Genomic DNA, 12203 nt, shown 5'->3' with positions numbered 1-12203 from the left:
GAGAGAGGGGGGGGGGGTTATGTTCTTATCCTGGCAGATAAGTAAAAAAACAATGCAAAGCACTTCTGTTCTCACGGTGCGCTTCATTTAAATGACACGAGCAACACGAACAAGAAACTTGATCTCCCATCAAGTTCATTAACGATGATAAATCTCAACGTAAAGCCACTCAAGAGAATCATCTTATGCAGTACAACGAACAAAGACAATAACTCATATCTAAAGTATGCACTTTCGTTCCTCAAGTCTTGTTAGATCACCACCTGTGATCAGTAAGTTGCTCCATCAGTTGGATCAATGCACTTTACCTTATAGACATTTTCCGTAATGCGGTGGACCTCGTCGGTGCGAGACATTGTGAAATCTTCAGTTAAAACCATAAACGGTGTTTTGCTGAACGTGATGGGTTATCCGAACAGTGTGTCTGTGTGATAAGGGTCAGCTGCAGATCCGCGCTCTGATCCACAGGCGTCTGATCTCAGCTCAACAGAACCGAGCGGAGGCATTGGAATGGAGGTGGGGCTTACAAGCGTAGCACCGCCCCGTGTTCTAACTCGCGCCCTGGGGGCGTGGCAACGTTCTACCTGCGCCCGCCTCCTCCCAGACGTAAGTTGTCTAACAGCCGCTGGACATGCATCTTCAATGTTTTTTCATGTTTTATGTGTCAGGTTTAGCTGCGTTATATGTAAGAAACGGCAGAAAACAGGTTGTTTTCCATGGCCGTGAGAGCCAGAAGAAAAACCTTTATAATTACAGTATTAAACGCAGATACAAACATATATATATATATATATATATATATATATACATCCATAGATGAACAGAATGTCTACATTAATCACAAACTCAGTCATCGGAAGACGATTGGTAGTTGTGAGCAGATTTATCTTGTGCTTGTCAGCACAGATTTATTTCATCTCAATTAGTGATATGAAGAGCCCCCTGCTGGTCATGACATGCTAACACACATCTGCAAGAGCCACGACCACTAAATGAACTTAATCTTACTACAGAATCAGATACACAGATTGTAACCCAAACTCTTTTAGGGTTTGCGTACATGAACAGGCTTAAAAAGCACTCTGTTTAAACCACATCTGTAAAAGTCCTATAAACCTTTTTTGGAATAATAAATTGGTACTCCATATAAGATTCATTCAAAATGACCCATCATCAATAATCCTAGTCCAGGTCCACTAAAGCTAGTCCAGCAGAAATTAGCAAAACAGCTAACACTGCTTAAATACCAATGCTACAGGCTACTTTATAGTTGTGTGTTAGGTTGCAATGAAAAAGATACTTGGCTAAAGTGTTGTAGCAATTGGGTTCCCTTTTTGCATTTAAAAATGAAAATAAAAACAGTCACGGTTACTAGTGCCACATAACAGAGCACATAGTTCATAGGTTGTTAATTTAATTTAACAAAACCAAATATTAATTGATGTGAACTGTCATGCTTCTAGCTAACTTACCCACTTACCTAACAACAGTTGATTTTACATTAAGAAAATACTGTAAACTCTGTAACAGCATTTCAATTCTACATGGTTTGACCAACTTTTATTGTTCATGACATTTCAAGTGGTTTATATAATTACTTTTAAAAGTAAATGTTTTAAATATAATTTTAAATATTTTACAAGTATAATTGCAATATAAAAACACTATAGCCAATTATAATCAATGAACAAGAAATTTCCATTACTTTTTTCTTGACCACGACTCCATTGTTTTCCATTACTTTTTTTTTTTAAGTCTGAAAAATCACAAATGTAAAATTCCCTGACATTTCTAAGTTTTCCATAACCATGTGAACACTGATTCTGATGCATGCCTATTAAATATCCTATGAAAGCCTTCTTTTCTGCCAATTATATTCCCCTAGCTCTTCCTTTCATTCAAAACAGAGTGATGAGCCAGGTTGTAGGATCGAACACTACGCTGCCAGCATCTCTCGCTCCGGCTTGATTTGTGCCTCTTTTCTTTCTGCAAAGACACAGAGCACAAAGCGGTGACAGAAAGCAATCAAAAGCCAAATAAGAGAGCCATGTCATTCTCTCACACAGTGCTGTGTTTGACAATACTAAAACAACACCTGTCTCCCCCTTAGGCACCGCTGGCAATGGATCTGTGGGTAATTCTGGAAGTGTGATGTCTTCTCCCTGCTCAGGATGGAGAGAGTAGCCTTAGATTAGACACAGGCTATGCACTAGCAGCGAGTGATATCTGGCAGCATGGACGACAGGTAAAGGTCTCCACACCTGAATGATGGCCTCCAGCTCTGCTAACACAGCATCCTCATCCTCCGGTGTCAAAGAACCTGCCAGCAGTTCATCAATTTGCTTTAAGGGAAGAAGTTTCAAGAAGCAGTTAGACATTCAAAGCAATAAAAACCAGGAAAGAGCAGTATGGCCAATGTCCAGGACTTGCATTTCCCAAAAGCATCGTAAGCCTAAGTAGATTGTAGAACCATTGCCACCAATAGTTGCAACAATCAACTTAGCTCACACTGCTTTTGAGAAACGCAGCCCAGGACTATAATAGAAGGAAGGGAAGTTTGAACTGAACACAATTTTCTGAATAGTGAAAAATCATTATTAGACCTGCTTTTGCAGTGGCTTCATAAACCATTTGGACACTTAAGACACGCTTAAACATTTATGAATTTTATTATTTTTTCAGATCTAACTTCACTTTTTGCAATGACTTTTTTAGTGGATATGTCAACCAAGGCTGCATTTATTTGATTAAAAATATAGTAAAAAACCTAACTATTACTAATTATTACAATTTAAATAACTATAAATATGCTGATTTGCTGCTCAAGAAACATTTCTTATTATTCTCAATGTTGAAAATAGTTGTGCTGCTTTCCACTTTCTGAGAGTGGACTGTCACTTTTGATCAATTTAATGCATCCTGGCTGAATAAAAATATTAATTTCTTAACTGACCTCAAACTTTGCATATCACATTAACTATAGACATGTTATACATGTACATGCTTGTGCTCTTTCTTCAATATAAATGCCACCTGGTTTTGTTTCATTGTGTTATGTAATGCAATGACTTTCATTCATTTCTAAGTGTTTTAAGTCCATTTAGCATCGCTCTGAATGTTAAGTGGACTGAATTTGACTCTCATAACCTTCTGATACTCAATGGCCTCCTGCGTCTCCTCCAGTATTCTCTCCACCTCCTCAATAGACATGACCTGATGAAGAAAAACAGAAAAAAAAAAATACTTAATTCAAATGCTCACTCAGTCCATTAAATAACTTTGTATATATTCATAACATTATTGACCCTTCGCTAACCTCCACCCCCATTCGGTTACTGTTGCTCACTGAGACAAGCCCTACAGAACATCCCACAGAAATGAATCAGTCAACAGTGCAGATTTCAGTCAAATGTGCTCATATAAAGCAATGGAAATGTAAAAGATGTTATTCTTATATGGGCTGGAATTGTGAAATATGAACAGAATTGTTTATCATGTTCCTACAACACATGATACTGTGAATGTCGGCGTTCTTACTCATGCTCTACATGTATATTTGGGAATCAAATGCACAGATCTTCCAAACACTTATATTAAAAAAGCAGCAAAAGATTGTCTGATAATATAATGCACAGAAACAGGTACTAAGTAGTTGCACTTTAAAGGTGGGACTTACAGAAGGGGCAGTTTTTTCTGTTGTTGAGTTCAAAGGGTTCTGGAGATTCAGTACAAGACAAAGACGAGCCTGCTGTAATCTAAGAGTTTTATGTTTAAGCCTTTAATCCTACAACAATGTCCAACAGTTCCCAAAACATGCTGCTACTTACTAAACCACCCACCGCACAACACCAAACAGACCAATGATTCATCTTGGCTCCTAATAACAGCATTTAACACCACCAATAACTGATTACTAAGCTGTTGCAGGTGCATACACTTGTTACAATACAGCAAATCCGTGATTTGAACTTGCTTCAGTCTATAGACTTACCTCGTGCATTTGCTTGAGACAGTCATTCCCAGCCTTTAAACCCTCAATGACCTTTATTTCAATCTGAGCAAATTCAATATCTCGAACCTGAAATGAGGCATAATTAAAGTATAACTTATATTGCTCATGCTTCTTGTAATACCACAATATGATTAAACAAACAAACAAAAATAAATAAATAAATAGTCAGTTTCTTCAGTGACACATGATACTCCGTATCGTTCTAATATGCTGATTTGGTGCTCAATTAATAATAATGGTCCTTATTATTATCAATGTTGTTTTTGCTGCTTAATATTTTTGTGGAAATGGTGATACTTTTTTTTCAGATTATTTGATGAACAAAAAGTACAAAAGAACAGCATTTATTTGAAATAAAAATCTTTTGTAGTAAATTAGAAACATGTTTACGGTCACTTTTGAACAATTTAATGCATCCTTGCTTAATAAAAATATAATTGTTATTATTATTTAAATTCTTTTTTACCCCAAACAACTGAATGGTTGTGTTTCACAGGTTCCATAAAAATATTAAGCAGCAAAAACAGTTTTTTAACATGATCCTTCAGAAATCATTCCAATATGCTGATTTGATGCTCAAGAAATATTCCTTCTTATTATTGATACGTGCCTCCCTAGTCTAGGGTCAGGGCATTGGTAACAATTAGTGGCTCGTTGGTCTAGGGGTATGATTCTCACTTAGGGCGCAAGAGGTCCTGGGTTCAAATCCCGGACGAGCCCCCAATTGTTACCAGCTCTCTGATCCTACACTAGGGAGGCAAACCACATCATCTAAACCCACCATGCGCTCCAGGTTGGATATCTGGACGTCCGTCTTGTCCAGCAGCTGATCTTGGTAGCGTTTCTTTTTGAGCAGCAGAAGAGCTCGTCTGTGAAATGCATGAATCACACGTGTTAATGAATCTGTTAAACCGAAATCACTTTTTGCCATGTACGATGCAGATGGCACCACGTCAGCACAATAAAGGCACTGTGCAATGCATGATGGCTGATTCTGGGTGATCGGCTATCATTAATGTTAGCATTGCAAAATGAGTGCACTTGTATCGGTGTAATCTGAAATGTCTTACTCCTTCTTGCCATCCTTCAGGAGCTGTTTGGCCAGACATCTCTCTTTCTCCAGCTGTAATGTGATTTTCTTCTTATATTGTTTCAGTTTATCTCTCTGCTGTTTCAGTTGCTGTGATCCAGTGACAGGATGTAAAGCAGAAACATGACAGTTCACTTATAGAAACACTTCTTATTCATAAAAGTGTCAGTTCTCGACTAAGATGAACAAACAGCTGTCAAAACATATCATAGTCCAGACATGGATCACCTGAAATACTGTTGCTGTGTTCTGATTAATAAGAGAGCAGACTCTATAGGCTAAGATATTTCTAATGTTTCTTCTGTCATTTTGACCATGTTAACTTTTCTTATTAAAAGTGAGTATAGATATATTAAACTAACCACAGCCCCTTTTGTAATTCCAGGTTAGTACTCAAGTTAGTACTAACTAAAAAAAAATAAAAATAACATGCACTTTATATGATCCCTCTTATTTTGGTAAAATAATTAACATTTTGCAGATAATGCAAAGTGTACTTAAAATTTTGACCACAACTGTATGTTCTTTAATGAAAACAATAGTTACCGAAGAGGGCATTTCATCTTGATTTTGTGTTTTTTTATTTTAATTTAAAGAATTAAATTTTTTAGACATGATATATAAATATATATATATATATATATATATATATATATGTGTGTGTGTGTGTGTGTGTGTGTGTGAATAATTGAAATACTGTTATTTTCATTATTTTAGAGTTAAATTAATTTAGCCCTAACCACTGGTCTATAAAATAAGAGTTTATATTGTATAATATTATAAAATAAAATATAAACTGTATAATGTTATTATTCGATTAAATATTGGTGTTTTTTAAGCTATACAATAGATACTGATGTTTTATTCTATAGTAGATGTGATTCTATTCTATTTTACTCAATACTGTTCGGTTTCATTTTATTCTAATACATTATGTTCTATAGCCTAATGGATGATGTGCTGTTTTATTCTAATCAATAAAAGATGTTCTGCTCTACTCTATAACAGATTGTGTTCTGTTGTATTCTATGATAAACTGTTCTCCTCTATAATATACAGCACACTGTTCCATTGCACTCTCTATTCTATATCTATTCTATTGTGTTCCGTCTATTCTGTAACATCCGTTCTATTCAGTTCTGTAGTATACTATAACATACTGTTCTGTTCTACAGTAGTCTATACACTGATTTCTATTCCGTGTTGTGTAAAGTAGGACAGCTGATCTAATCCGTTCGTTCGCAGTTCAGAATGGCTGAAATGGTTTCAGACGCACTACAGTGTGTTGGCTCTCTATATCTACACGTGTATGTAAGGACACAAATCCAACACACGTGTGTGTGTGATGCTCATTGATTGATTGTTCTTACCAATATCGCCCTGTCCTGATCTGTCACTCGACTGGTGACTCGTCCCTGCCTGCCGAAAACATTTCCCATTGCGAATAAACCACATTCCCGCCTTACTTCTAATATCACATCTCATATAAAATACCAGCTACTATTTACTTTAAAGCACAAAAGATGTATTTCGATATGTCAAGTGTAGAGCGGTGGATGGCGTGTTTCATTCAGCTGTGGCTCGCTAAGCGCATTTAGCGTCTATGGATGCAGCTGCGCCCTCTAGAGTCACTGCAGCGGCAATGCAGTAATAATGTGACTATTTGCCGCCCCCTGTCGTTCTTTTTGTGCAAGTGTCTAAAAAAACATTACTAACGTTTCCAAATTAACTGAAACCTTCAGCGACATAATCAAAACACAGCACAATATGATATGTATATTAGATATGGCTCAGGTCCCTTCAGTGTAAATATATTGCATTTTTAGTTTGAGCAATTCCAGTTGCTTAATAAATGTAATAGTACACCTCTCTTTGACAAGCATTTGAGGTATCATTCGTGTCAACAACACAAATGGTGCAGGACAGGGCAGGTGTCATAGTTTAATATTTCTTCAGATTTATTTTAAATTAATATTTGTTTAAATCCGTAACCCTAAGAGTGTGCAATAGTAATCGTAATGAATGCTTTGGAGCAAAACACTATACATTTAACCATTTAAGTAATTTATTTGGAATACTTTTGACCTCTATAAAATATAATTTGGTTAAAAGAATGATTTTTTCCCCCCACACCAAACCACATTTTCACACAGCAAGAACTGAAATTAAATGAATGTTACTATGGAAGAATGTTTTAGCCATGGGATTAAAAAAAAGCTATTTTCAACTATTTATCACACAATTCTGAATTTATTGCAATTCTGAGAATCGTGAGATATAAACTCATAATTCTGAGGGGGGAAATTTTCAACTATTTATCACACAATTCTGAATTTATTGCAATTCTGAGAATCGTGAGGTATAAAAAGTCTAAATTGCAAGATTAAAAGTTGCAATTACAGTTTTTATTTAAAAAAACTCACAATTCTGAGAAAAAAAAGTCAGAATTGCGGCATGTAAACTCAGAACTGTGAGAATTGAGAGATGGAAAGTCGCAGTTACTTTTTCTCCTTTTTTTTAATTCCACGACAGAAATTGGCTTCCATTACAGAACGGATTAAGAATAATAATAAAAAAAGTAACTTTCAGTAAAAATTATTTATTGAATCAAATGTCACAAAAAACATATTACATGAACAATAAAAAAAGCACTTTTTAAATATTATGACAAATAAAGACAATAGTAGTAGAATTCAACATGTATAATTTAATCTAATTTTATTCTTTTTCATTCACTCATTGGGATAATAAACAGCTTCCTGTCTGCACAGCGGTATTGTGAACCTCAATAATAATAATTTCTTTAGAAATGTCCAGGTCTATACAGTACGTCAGTCACACAAAAGAGCTTAAACTAGAAAAATAGGCTTTGCCAGCTTTGATCTAGTTTGAATACACAGGCATTCAGACAAAGATACTTAAAGAAGCTTGAACCAAACAAACTAGACTGTACGTGATTTCCATTTCCAAATCTACCATTGCAGAATATGATTAATATTTATTTTTGTTCTGTGCCGTGAGCCTCATAAAATTTTGTCTGAAATGAATAGCAGACATAACTGACTACTAAATCACAGCATAGAAGTATATTTAAATAAAGGCACCAACAAAACACCTTGTTCCTCATGCAAAACATATTGCTGTCTACTTAACCAGTACAAAAGTCAGAGAATATTATATAAAGGCTCATAATGGAGCTCGAGGCCTTTGTGTAGTAAAATGCAACTGTTTTTTTTCCTTTCTTTATCATTTTCTTCAGCTATAATCACCATTTGCATGCCCTAAGCTAAAGTATTAATCAAAAACATTTAAGATCTTCTTCTGATTCTCAAACACCAGGCTGATCCAGTTCGCTGCCATCACAGAAAACAATTTATTAACGATCTGACGAGCCCCTGAGGTGAATAAGCGAATATTTACATGGTCAGAGCTCACCCACAAACCTCTGAGGTATCCTTTGCCTTTCTAGATGAGACTTTAATGTCTGGATGGCATGCGGTCTTTGAGAACTCCCTTTGATGCATTAAATATTTGTGCTTTAACATCCACAGGTGTCCTCCTTTGAGATGAGATGAGAGATCTCCATCTACTTGACCTATTAAAGGAACGCATCTCATGTTGCTGGAGACTCCTTGAGGATGAGAAACCAGGAAACCTACATCTGGAAGTCTGTCCCGAAGTGTCTGATTTGGGCATCAGTCATAGACAGGTAGGTGGTCCTCATGCTGGGCGAATACTGCGGTTGTAAAAGAAAAATGAAGAAACAGAGATGTTAGTGGGGTTTGACATTAGACACTGGCATGTGTGAAAACCACAGTCAAAAGACCCTCAAGGCCCATTCACAAACACATACAGAGATCTGCACCGAGAAAAATCACTCATTTTCAATGGGAGTTGATTTTTTTGAGCAAAATGACCAGCCAAAGTGACTTGGCAAGATGGAGGAGTTACTGTGAGCAATTTCACTGCTCTATTTGATTAGTTTCTGCCCTTGTACTGGAAATAATAAAAAAAAGTAATGCCTGGAAACCTCCAGAAATAAAATCACTGTATGTGTGAACAGGACTTCAGGTGAGGAAACAAGGTGAGTTGGAAAAATACGGATGAATTTTTGGCAAAAGACGACAGCAAAACTGCTCATTGCTCTTACATTTTAAAGGGATGTACAGAATGTTTATGGAGTGGGTGATGATATCCTCAGAGGAAGGAAATGAGGACAAAGAGGGCAACAGCATGTTGAAGGAAGGCAGAACCATTGTTAGGGACAGGGGCGCACTTACTGTTTCTAAATGTCTGAGGATATAACTTCAAATGTGATAAAAGACAGGAAAAGAACTCAATTAGCTGTGAAATATCATTGTGAGAATACAGTGTCTTGACAGTTAAAAATGAAGTTGGGAATCGGTTCATTAGACTACGGACTGTCCTGTGATTAGTTTTACGCCTTCTGCAATGCATCAACCAACACGACTCACTAGATGATCCTCTCAAATACACCCTTTCACTTCTGATTCATCTTAGACCTCACAATCTGCACAAGCCTGATGGACAATTTGGCTTCAAATTAAATCAAGACAGGACTGTTTTTAATTAATTTTCATTAATAATTTAGTATTAATAATTAATAGTAGTTTCTCCTTATTCCCTTTATAACTGCAGGGATATTTTCAACTATAAAAGGAAACTTTAGGGGGCAGTAATGCTCCATGTCTGCTTTCAGCTTCAGTTCTCCTGATCTTGTACACCACAATCACACAAAGCAACCCTCAACACAGGTTACCTTAATAACCATTAAGATTAATTAAATCTTAATGGATCTGATACTTATGCCATAACATTCACCATAATTAAGAATTATGATGAATATACACTATATCGTTCAAATGTTTGGGTGCGGTAAGATTTTTTTTTATGTTTTGAAGAAAGTCTCTTATGCTCAGTAAGGCTGCATTTATTTGATCAAAAATACAATATACACAGTAAAATTCTGTATTATTATTACACTTTAAAATATCAATTTCCCATTTAAATATATTTTAAATGTAATTTATTCCTGTGATGCAAAGCAAAGTTTTCAGCATCATTATTCCAGTCTTCAGTGTCACATGATCCTTTAGAATTCATTCTAATGCTGATTTTCTGATCAAGAAACATTTCTTATTATAGCAATGTTGAAAACAGTTGTGCTGCTTAATATTTTTGTGGAAACTGTGAATTTTTTTTCGGGATTCTTTTATGAACAAGAAGAGCATTCAAATACATATTTATTTTTTTGTAGCATTATAAATGCCTTTACTGTTATTTTTGCTTAATTTAATAGATACTTGCTGAATAGAAGCATAATTTCATCATTAAATCGTTTCATCATAAAATATTACTGACCCAAAACCTTTGAATAGTTCAGTATAAGTGATAATTAAAAGAATAACTGACCAAAAAGTAAATATCTCTATAGTCTGCAGAATAAAGTAAGTCATACTGGTTTGTAACAGTGCTAAAAAAATCAGCAACTATCTCAAGATATGATACACATCATAATGTATTACATTATTAGAATTGGATTCCAATTTTAACTTTGCTTTATTTTTGTCCAGTAAGACACGGTATGAAGTTGAGAATTTTTAGTAGTTTTAACCAGTTTACACTAATTTAGACCTACCTCTTTAGAAATTTTAACAGAACGTACACGGAAAACAAATTCATTAAATAAATAGAACAGTAATATTATATATAATGATTTATACTTGTATCAGCAGAGCCCTAGTGTTGAACGACATGAGGGTTGAGTATATAGTCGTTTCAATTTTTGCAACAAAACAACACATTAACAGACCAATGGTTGATGATACAGAAGCCATCAAACATACAGAAATAGAGTAAAACTGTCAGTAAATGGAAGATTGAAATCAAAATACCGATGGTGGTGGTGAACCGCTCCCAATCAACGGGACGTTTTCATAGCGAGGATTTCTTTCAAATAGCATGGACTGGTTCCTGCCGGAGAGGAAGAAAGGTAAGTGGGTCAGCATGAAAGAAAACAACAGTTCTCTCTCTCTCTCTCTCTCTCTCACACACACACACTCACATGTACTCTGGTGTGCTGGACGTGGCTGGCAGCGGAGGATGCAGACTCGTCTGGCTGCCCATGCTGCTGCTGAAGCTGCAGAAACTGTGAACTTGAGCTCGGCTGGGGTTATACGCCGTGATGCGTCTCGACGGGTTAAAGGGATCCTCCTCATCGATATCATCATAATCCCTGTCCCTGAGGACAACCAATTGCACGTCAGCTACACCGATGGTCTCAGGTGCCATGCACTGCAGTGACACAACAGGAAGGTGGATGGTACCTGATGACGATGAGGGTCCAGGCACGTGGGACGGCACACAGCAGGGCACAGAAGGCACAGGCTGCCAGCAGAGAGAACAGGCAGAGATACAGGAGCCCCTCCACACCATCATAGCAGATGCCCAGCAGAGCCTCTAGATAGTCCTGCAGGATCAGAAAGCTGTTAGATCAACACAGGACCTAACAAAGTCCCCCCCAAAAAAATTGCTTTTAAGTAGTTTGAGATAATCATTTATTATTTATTAGAGAAAAAATATGCTTATTAATAATAGAAAAAACAGAGACCCCTATAATAATAAGGTCATCATAAGAAAAATAAAAATATGGTTTACCTTTTCGAAAAATAATAATTACATACATTCAAGGTATAAGGAAAATATGTTTTTAGTTTATACTCAATGGTTACACCACATGACATTTTTAGAGACATTAAATGTAATATTTGGTTGGAAATGGCTAACATTTTTTTTTAAACAACATGAAACCAACATAAATACAAACAGTAAAAATATTTGAAAAACTTTGTCAAGTGGTGCAACCAACATGCAGGAAAAAACGCCCTAATGCCAAGGTCATCATAAATCTCTTCATTAGATAATTTGACCTTTTTATGAAAAATCAAGGTTAGTTCAGATTATAAAATGTCATGTGGTGCAACCAAAAATATTATGTATGAATTAAGAATTAATGATATTTGTAAAATAAATGACCACAAATACTATTTATAAATATATATATATATATATATATATATA

At 35.8% G+C, this 12203-nt stretch overlaps 3 protein-coding genes and 1 non-coding gene across 5 annotated transcripts in view; 1 reads left to right on the top strand and 3 right to left on the bottom strand.

Annotated features, from left to right (window-relative positions):
• The window catches only part of LOC107744980 (brain-specific angiogenesis inhibitor 1-associated protein 2-like), a 29519-nt gene extending 29026 nt beyond the window's left edge, over positions 1-493 (bottom strand). The window contains exon 1 of the mRNA XM_016558814.1: positions 309-493. Within this exon, the coding sequence (XP_016414300.1) occupies positions 309-380 (72 nt within the window). The 5' untranslated portion in view covers positions 381-493. The remainder of the gene's footprint in view (positions 1-308) is intronic.
• Positions 494-1770: 1277 nt separating this feature from the next.
• Positions 1771-6689, bottom strand: LOC107744992 (charged multivesicular body protein 6-like). The gene is made up of 8 exons (XM_016558826.1): positions 6473-6689; positions 5083-5192; positions 4794-4881; positions 3992-4078; positions 3148-3213; positions 2262-2342; positions 2096-2162; positions 1771-1986 (listed from the first exon to the last, which is right to left on the bottom strand). Exons 1-8 carry the CDS (start codon positions 6539-6541, stop codon positions 1937-1939), a joined length of 618 nt encoding a protein of 205 aa, XP_016414312.1. The 5' UTR covers positions 6542-6689; the 3' UTR covers positions 1771-1936.
• Positions 4661-4732, top strand: trnap-agg (transfer RNA proline (anticodon AGG)). Its single transcript has one exon. It is a non-coding gene; the product is annotated as a tRNA-Pro (tRNA).
• Positions 6690-7798: 1109 nt separating the features above from the next.
• The window catches only part of LOC107744973 (protein tweety homolog 2-like), a 47430-nt gene continuing 43025 nt past the window's right edge, over positions 7799-12203 (bottom strand). For both annotated transcript variants that reach the window (XM_016558805.1, XM_016558806.1), the window contains exons 11-14: positions 11450-11592; positions 11188-11364; positions 11018-11096; positions 7799-8838 (exon numbers count right to left, since the gene is read on the bottom strand). In XM_016558805.1, coding sequence (XP_016414291.1) covers positions 8758-8838; positions 11018-11096; positions 11188-11364; positions 11450-11592 — 480 coding nt within the window. In that variant the 3' untranslated portion in view covers positions 7799-8757. The remainder of the gene's footprint in view (positions 8839-11017; positions 11097-11187; positions 11365-11449; positions 11593-12203) is intronic.

The sequence above is a fragment of the Sinocyclocheilus rhinocerous genome, unplaced genomic scaffold (genome assembly GCF_001515625.1).
Source record: "Sinocyclocheilus rhinocerous isolate Xijiao unplaced genomic scaffold, SAMN03320098_v1.1 scaffold1219, whole genome shotgun sequence".
In the NCBI taxonomy this organism is placed as follows: Eukaryota; Metazoa; Chordata; class Actinopteri; order Cypriniformes; family Cyprinidae; genus Sinocyclocheilus; species Sinocyclocheilus rhinocerous.
Note: the sequence above shows the minus strand (reverse complement) of the source record. Positions and strands in the feature narration are given on the sequence as shown.